The sequence below is a fragment of the Barbatula barbatula genome (genome assembly GCF_947034865.1).
Source record: "Barbatula barbatula genome assembly, chromosome: 24".
NCBI lineage: Eukaryota > Metazoa > Chordata > Actinopteri > Cypriniformes > Nemacheilidae > Barbatula > Barbatula barbatula.
The window spans coordinates 11,838,833-11,847,878 of NC_136787.1; the positions used below are offsets into that span (position 1 = coordinate 11,838,833).

A 9,046-nucleotide genomic window follows, 5' to 3' on the forward strand; every position below is an offset into this window, starting at 1 on the left:
CAAGGAGACAAGATAATGACGGAGTAATGGCATGAGAGAGAAGACAAATTACTAAAGAGAAGTTTGAGTGAGAGGGAGAGAAAGAGAGAGAGAGATTCTCCACCAATGTAGAAATACATAAGAGCAAACAAGCAAAAAGAGCAGAAAAATAACTTGTTGGGTGGCAGGGATCACTCACATCACATCAGCCTTCAAAGTCGGGCTAAAAATAACCTTCCTGTCAAATGAAGGGGAATACTTTTTTTTACTAAGTCACTAGCATCCCGAACATCTGTACTCCCAACGAAAGTCACAATAGGAGGAGAGAAAATTATTAGAGATGGGGTTTCTGAAAGGGGCGTAGCTTTGTTGATAAAAGCAAGAAGCAACTGCACACTAAGAAGGGTGGGCAGGGTCTGATCCCATTCCTTGATTTGATTGCACGAGGAAAGGCCATGTTGCCATGGCGACCGCATCCAGTGCAGCAAAGCCCAGATGGCAAGCTGCCTCGTCTCCCCTTCTCCTCCACCTCATCCCTAATGCTCAGTAGCCTACACAACACTCTTATAGGAGTGTGGACCTGCAGGACCAACACATGTTAAACTGCATGTGACTACTACACAAAGCCAGCCTTCAACATCAGCACAATGCATGTGAGCGTGTGTTCTGTTTCTGATAAGAATGCACCTCTCTTCGGGAAACCTCGGGGTGGTGATGCCATCACATGTGAGGCTACAGTTTCCCTCCAAAGAACTCAAAATACACATTACACAACACAGCGGCATGTTCTTGCTTACAATTATGTAACACTGTCTTGCCTTAACAAACGTTTTGTGTTTTTCGAATGGGCATAATTTTTTAACACGTTTTGCATACTTGGACAAACCTGCAGCAATGGTTGAAAGTAGCGCACATTAAATCATGTCTCATTTACATTTACATTTAGTAATTTAGCAGACGCTTTTATCTAGCGACTTACAGATGAGGAAACATTGGAAGCAATTATGACAACATCATACAATTGTTTCTCGACAAATGTGAAAACAGAAATTATTTGGTTTTCTATCATGTACTGTATGTCTTGGGACAAGACCATTTGTGATTTACAATACCTACATAATAGTAATCGTCTTTTCAGACAACAAGTCTGTAGGTCTATGGATCTCACATCGTAAAGTGAAAAATGGATGGCATATGCTTGCATTTTGTTGATCTGAAGTCCACTTTTCAGGATTGATTTCAACATGGATAATTCAATAATGGAATTATATAGGGCAATTTACCAAAACATTTTGGTTCTTGGTTCAAAGGTCATGCTGAAAAACAGGGGGACATCCTTCAAACTTTGTGTGATCTATTAAAAAGAACAAGTTATTAAAGAAACACACACAATTTTTTTTAATATCAGCCTTTATTAACTTACTATTCAGAATATTAATAATTCTGAGAACACTTTAAATATGTGTCCTTGGCATAGACACCTCAATGGCTCTTAAACGTTTGCACGTTATTTCAGCACAGCATGTCAGTACAGAACTCATTTACTAAAAATTACTGACCTATAGTGACATCTAGTGCACGCTTTTGATACTACAGCTAAAGCATTCCTTGTGAAAGAGCTCTCATGTGTGTTCCCCAACACAACATTTCATTTTCAACACATAAACAATTGTCAACAATGTCTGTATTACTCGCACCACTGCTTTAGTTGCCAACCACATCATATTTGTAAATATGCTGGCACTAAGCATTGGTGTGTCATGTTAAAGTTGTACTACTCTGTATCAAAATAGCTAAAGTTTCATATTGATTTAATCAACAACTATCAATATTGGTTATCTTAGAATTTGTACTAGCATACTCGATTTTCTTCTCTCGATTTATATTCAAAATAGATAAGTTGTAGGCTACATACTTCATGTAACAGAATCAAATCACAAGACCGAGGGTTTGCGGTGTTGTTCAGCCCACAGAGCTTAGAAAAGGAGAGTTCCCTGTTTTCAAGTGCTTTTGGCATTAGAAGGATTCTTTGGTTCTTTTCTGCAACTGCAAGTCTCTCTCTCTCACACACACACGGACACACACACACACACAAACATTATCTGGACACAAAACTGTTGACATTTTGAGATTTAAAGTAAAACATTATGTTTTAACTAGTGTTGAACACTTAAAAGGTGCTCAAAAGTTGTGTGTTTTTGTTTCGATTTTGAGACACCAAAAGCACAGACACCATCACAGCTTCTTATTGTATTTTGGCAAATTGGCAGTGGATTAAATGATGGGGTACTTACAATTTCCCTCGTGGTCACACAAATAGACTTTCTTCAGCAACATCTATAACAGATTGTTTCAGGATCAAAATTAGGCTTCATTGTGGGAAATCAGAGGAGTGTGGTACCGTATGAAAGAAGAGTCTGTGCTCTGCTGATCTTTTTCCAGGAGGTATTACTTTACTGCAACACCAGCCAAAGAAGATCACACTGGAAACATGCACCATCACCTAGACAACAGTTCTCCTTATTTGCCTTTTTATCCTGATGAACAAGAGCGGAGACCGTAACTGCTTTTAAGCTTAGACTTTTTTTCTGATTACATAGAATATATAAGCTATATAAGACATGGCAGAGACATCAAAACCATTTCCAGGGCAACAAAATAATAGCCGGAGTGGAATATTAGAAATCTGTTGTACACTTCAGATATCTTTGAGACGGCCTACAATAAACCCTTGACAGACAGAAGTACACAATACTTTACAAAACTGTAGTATTCCTGGCTCAAAACAGGTTTTAAACATGAAATCTAAAACAGGAAGTTGAACCGGCATGGTTAACGTCGTCCGAAGTGGTCTTAAGTGTGCTGATAAACGTCTTTGTGGTAAATAAACACAAGGTTGTAAAGTGGAATCCACACTTTATTACATGAAAATGTACAACAGACTTAACACAACAAACAAGATAAAATCAGTTTTAGAAAAAAACATAAAACAGCTTGTTAGTAACAACAAAGTCTTCAAATAATAAAATTGAAATATTAAGACTATGACATCTGCATCGTGTTCCTTTAAACACAAAAGACATCACGAATGTTACAATTTCCCATTTGTCTTCATTCGTCATCAATTGTGACAGGAATAAAAAAAAGATGTCATCCCCAAATCCGTAAAGGTTAAACCCTGTTAAAACTAGAGAGTTGGAAAGGCATTCTTTTAACTGAATGTTCCTGCCCTGTGTCTGTCCCCGAATCGTCGAAAGAAAGTTACAAGTGCCGAGGGTTCTGGTCTTTTATCTGGAGGAAGGTCCTCTCCTGTACGTCTCTGAAAGACCTGTCCCAGTTTGAAGTTGAGTGCTGGCTCTTTTTCATCAGTAAGCGAGACAGACCTCACAAACGTCCCCTTTGCTGGGATTCGCTTTGAAGGACAGTCTGGTAGTGAAGACGCACTTGCCACACCTGCATTCTGACTCGCCAGAGAACACGAAACAGCATCCTCGGAGCAAATCTTGCCAATGTGAGCCAAAGATGGGGGCTTGCTGCGTACAGGTGTATCAGGTAATGCCCAAACCCCATCATCGAGAATGTCAAACCTTGAAAGGTTAAAAGAGTGCCTGCGGTGAGGCGTGCTACGGTGTGGCGTGCTACGGTGAGGCGTGCTACGGTGTGGCGTGTTACGAGGAGAGATGCGAGGACTAAGAATGGTCCATGGTGAACACAGACCTCCTATCCCATTCTGCAAAGCTAGATCGACCTCTTTTAAATCCCTCTGGCGAGGGGTGGACGTGCACACGCTGTGAGCTCGGGAACGACCGGGTGTTGAGGTTTCAGTCGGGCCTCCGATGCAATCTTGAAAGCGTAAGACCTTACCGGTGAGCTCAGGCATTTTATCCTCCTCTTCTCTTATCGCTTCGTCTTCCTCCAGTTCTCCTTTATTCGCATCTCTATTATTCTTCACCTCTTCTTTGACCACTTCTTCATTCTCGGATGCCACTAAAGCTTCTTGGTTCTCTTTTTTGCATTCATTGCCTTCAGGAATCAGTTTTTCATCAACGCAGTTTCCTCTCTTCGACGCAGCACGTGCGCGCTGAATGTCATCAACAGCACAAGATGCTATCTGGCAGATTTCTTCTGGTTCACAAAACCGTGAGCTTTTCGAGTCACAGATATTTTTCTCCTCCTCTTTGGAAGGAACCTCGGCATGGCTGTCGAGATCCCCCCTGCCCTCACGCTGCTCAACCTGAGGGCTGTTGTTTTTCTTAAATTTTACGGGGCTGTCCGTGACAGGCGAGATTCCTCCGGGCCTTCTGCGAAGAGCACGCTGGTTGAGGAAACTTGTCAGGACGGATTCTAGACCAGAGGCATCATCTGTCACATCTCGGTCGGAGCACGTGGCGGTGGACCGACGCTTTGTCGTTCTGGTCAGCACTTCACGTTCTCTCTGCTGTCGCTTGCGAGTCTCTGCAGCCTCTCGTTCGCGGTTGTCCTGCAAATCATAGAAACGTGTGTGCGCATTCATTGTTAATAATTATAAGAGTAAATCATCTGATAAAGGTTTCTGAGCCAAGTTGCCACAAAAAATATTGAAATGCTCAGCCCATTGTGTGAAATTTTAAATCCTGTTTTTCAAAAACTTTACCTGTGTAGCTTTCTCAAACCTCTCACAGAAGGAATGAAAGATAGAGCAACACTCCTCTAGTTTAAACGTGGACGGGTCTTCGCAGAAGTACTCTGCAACAGATTTTCTGATGGTGTCCAGTTCCTGAAGGGAGGCTTCAACATCCTCAAGCCGCATGTCTGCCATCTGTGCAGGAGTGAATATCTATTACTCCAAAAGCCCCGATATTTAAAGGGAGAGTTCACCCAAAAATAAAAAAATCATAATTTACTATACAAAATAAAAAGGGTAGTCAAAAGTGCCCCAAAACCCAGAAGATACCGTCGGTGTTCAACAGAACAACAAATTTACAAGATTTTTCCTATTCTAGTAGTCAATAGTGTCCAAGAACTGTTTGGTACATTCCTCCAAATATCTTTCTCCTTGTTCATCAAAACAAAGACATTTATACAGATTTGGAACAACTTGAGGGTGAGTAACTGAAGATAGAATTTTCATTTTTGAAAAACACAATACTTTGTGTTTCTTAAACATAACAGAGTTGTGTCTCACTCGAAGAAATGCTTCCATCTGATGTTGGAGATCTGGCAGTTTACTGGCATCTATTTTTGCTTGCCTAATTTTCTCCAGTTCCCTTTGAAAGTCCATCTCCACCTCTTGTTTTTGGATTCTGTATTGCATTCATGAACAAAAGCAGAAATGCATCTTAAAACATCATGAGCCCCCGTGCATGAATCGAGTCAGGCGAGCATGATACCTACCTCGCAGCAATCCCAATGTGCTGAAGCTGTTCAGGGAATCGCAGCAAAACCTCATCGGTCTGTTGGGCTTGCTGCGATTCATAAAAAATAAATGCATACAGTCACTAGGTTTAAAAAAAACGAACGTATTTAGTGTTCAACATCTCGGACTTTGTTTACCATAGAAACATAGTGCATAAGGTTCATGCCAGGTTTGTTTGCTCTGGTGTCTACCAGTTTGAGTAATGACGTCACCCTGAAGCCGATAGCACTGCCTGCGTATCCACCCTGTGCAAAATTTAGCCAGTCAGATATATAACGAATTCATATGCCGTTTAAAGAACACAGTTTGATTCACACTTACTGCATTCATGTAGTTACCGGCCTTCAGCACCAATCTGATAATCGAATGCAAGTCATCACAAGCGAGCAGTTCTGAAACACAAAATAGAGAAAAACAAAGGTTAATGACTTTTTCATGTGGCAATGGTGTTACAAAGATAAAGTTATAAAAAAGGAGACGTTGCACAAGATAAAACATAAAAGGTCCGTTTAAGACTTTTGTAAAAGTAAGGTGTTAAAAAATGTACCATTCGCTGCTGCTGTCATGACAGCAATTGAGTGTTTCATCTCCTCCACAAAGGGAAAAAACTCCTCTCGGAGCAACAGGCTCTTTAACCTCACTTTGTACCTGAAAACACATGAGTGTTCTGAATCATCTTAGATTTCTAAAAAGTGTCTCAACTCAGATTGTAAATATGATTATTCAGAGTATTTTTGTTTACATATGAATCATGACAGCACAACTCACCCCGGCACTTGAACCAGCATCACCATAAACCAGTCAGCCTCATTTAACTGCGATAAATCCCCATTGAACGACACCAGTTTCTTTGACTGGAACGCGTCGACACAAAAGCATCATTAACAACAGTTCTGATCATAGGGAAAGTATAGTTTAGTATCATTAGTTTACCTCCAGGTCATCAGGCAGAAGTTTGCTGAGCTCTCTTAGTTTACCAGAAGCAAAGCACAGATTGCCGTGCCTTACAGCATCCACAATGTCCTTTGCTGACCTGGAGTGAAGCAATGCAGATATGCATTCAAAACAATGACTTCTCAGTCATTTTGTGAGCTCCCAGCAATCCCATAATGGATGGCAGGCTCTTTCAGATATGATTGTTGTAGACGAGTGGTTCCCAAACTTTTTCGTTGCAAGGCTTCTTTTGTGTAAAGTGCATTGCGTTGTGCCCCCCCAAATAAAGACTTGTAATGTTACCTTGGAATTTTAATAAACTTAAAAGATATTCAGTAATATGATACTGGAACATCAATTCTTTTGGTTTGTGGTCTTATTTTTCTGATGTTTGATCACATAAAATCTTTGAAAATGTTCTATATTTCATAAAATGCCACAAAATCTGTGGCCAGCCTGGATCCATCTTGGGGTCATGGCCCCCAGTTTGAAAACCACTGTTGTAGACAACATCTGCCTTGACTTACCTTTTAAACTGTTTCAGCAAAATTCCAATATTCATACTTTTCTTGGAGTTGATAATTGAAACCTGAAAAAAAAACCCGCAGCATATATATTACACAATCAACAGCGCCTACTGTAAAATAAAATACGGAAGGTTACATGTTGAACAATTTATGATATACTTTATATTGAAATATTGAATAAGAGAAAATGGAAACAGTAACAATAGAAGTAAATTAGACCAATGTTGTTCGGTTGAAAAATGAATCTCTTCTGTGTTCTGTCATACAGTTTTGGAATGACATGAGGGCACTTTTACGATGGAATCATTTTTATTTTGGGGTGAGCTATCCTTTAAAGCAGGGGTGGGGAACCTTGATCCTGGAGGGCCACTGTCCTGCAGAGCTTCAGCCAGTTCAAACACACACCTGTCGTAAAGTTTATAGCAATCCTGAAGACTAAGGAGCTGGTTCAGGTGTGTTTGATTAGATTGGAGATAAACACTGCAGCACAGTGGGCCCTTCAGAATCAAGGTTCCCCACCCCTGCTTTAAAGTGTTACAATAACAAAACAGGTCTGATTACGTAAAAAATCACCTACATTCTCAGTCTCCGTAATCATTTGCGAAAGCCCCCACACACTTTTCCGCACTGTCCCACCCTTCCGAACTACACCGTGCTGCTCACTGTGGCTGAAAAGTTCCTCCATGCGCTTGGTGTCCAGCTCAAAGTTCTCAAGGTTGCGCTGGGCCGTCCACACATTGCGCTTGCCTACAACGCTGTGCCTGGGGATGGCATCCCAATTGAAGTTGCGCATTTTGGAGCGCCGGTGGACAGTCCTTGTGAAGGGGTCCCCCATAGGTGAAGGTGGCGGGGGAGGTGGTGGTGGTGGTGGTGGAGGGGGTAGGGTCAACGGAGGAGGTGGTGGAGGGGGTAGGGCTAACGGAGGAGGCGGTGGAGGTGGTAAGGCCAATTGTGGTGGTGGTGGGGCAGGTGGGCCCAAAGGAGGTGGGGGCTGTGTGGTACATCGGAAGGGTGAGGTCTCATTTTGAAAGCAGCTGGAGGTACCAGGAGGATGGGGAGGTAGAGTTGCCGTGGTTACAACTGGAGCTCCATCCATTGACAGGTTCAAATGATGTCCAATGCCTTCAAATTCAGAAATCCACAAAATTACACATTTATAAAACAGCTAAATGATGAAGATTCGAACATGTTAGATAGCAAGATGACTAAACTGAATGTTAGACTAACCCATCATTCATATTGACAAAACATTAAAAGTATGCTATCTTTAGTAGGATTGTTCAAATCTACTTTTTTAAATGCAAGGCATCAAATATTGTCAAAATATATGTACATCCTAGCAAAATATAAATGTGAAATGCCAATACAATGACTGGTAGAGCAAGCTAGCTATTTGAAGTGATGTGATATAACAAGGCAGATATGAAAAAATTTACCCGTTCAGACAGCTGTGCAAATTGGTCTTGTAGAGTCAAACAAACTATTTTATTAACATCATCCTGCATAAATGATGCTTTGCATATTATGGTATCTCTATGAAAAGGACTTTAAGCTGTTAAAATGAACTCTCGTTTGTATAAGGAACTACAAAATTAACTAAAGAAACACAACTGGCGTTGCAGTTATTCACATCACATATCAAAACACATAAATATATCCCTAAAACACATTCCTAAAATAAAAACACAAATAAGACTTAATGTAACCTTTCAAACACACAAAGGTCATTAAAAATCACTTCTGCTCAGAGCAAGTCTACAGCGTGTTTACAAAAACTATCATGCATCACAACTGCATCGACATCACATTATCATCAATCGAGGACTTAATGGTCTAAATTCAAGTGAAAATCCCCCCAACCATAGTTACCAAACTTTAAAATGTGTGATGTTCAAACATGAGACCAATTGCACAAAAGCAACATCTGTTATCGAGGTCAAGCGACATTTACCTACCAGTAAATTAAAAATCCAGTTTATTTTAAAAGACCAACTGTTACATCAACTGACGTCCATTGTCTGCAGAAAGTCATCAGACGATCAGCATGTCAAACGCCATAAACACCCAGCACGAGCACTTTAATGATGCAAGTGGCCACGCCTCCTCACACGCGCACTTTACACCTGAGAAACTCTCACCTGACTCTCTGTCCGCCTGCTTCGGAGAGAACAGAACACATCATCATTCAAATAAACGAACAGGTAACAGCTAT

At 40.9% G+C, this 9,046-nt stretch overlaps 1 protein-coding gene across 3 annotated transcripts; it reads right to left on the reverse strand.

The window, feature by feature from the left end:
- Positions 1-2,869: 2,869 nt before the first annotated feature.
- Positions 2,870-9,040, reverse strand: fhdc3 (FH2 domain containing 3). Of its 3 annotated transcripts, none has more exons than XM_079448733.1 (12): positions 8,790-8,926; positions 7,412-7,956; positions 6,835-6,896; positions 6,308-6,407; positions 6,143-6,228; positions 5,922-6,022; positions 5,696-5,766; positions 5,512-5,619; positions 5,353-5,423; positions 5,144-5,261; positions 4,613-4,777; positions 2,870-4,459 (listed from the first exon to the last, which is right to left on the reverse strand). In XM_079448733.1, the coding sequence occupies exons 2-12, from the start codon at positions 7,928-7,930 to the stop codon at positions 3,191-3,193; spliced, it is 2,670 nt and encodes an 889-aa protein (XP_079304859.1). In that variant the 5' UTR covers positions 7,931-7,956; positions 8,790-8,926; the 3' UTR covers positions 2,870-3,190. The 3 variants fall into 3 exon arrangements, with proteins under 3 accessions (XP_079304859.1, XP_079304860.1, XP_079304861.1); XM_079448734.1 differs by lacking the exon at positions 8,790-8,926 and adding an exon at positions 8,973-9,040 and having other exon boundaries at positions 2,880-4,459; XM_079448735.1 differs by having other exon boundaries at positions 2,880-4,459; positions 8,786-8,912.
- Positions 9,041-9,046: the final 6 nt, after the last annotated feature.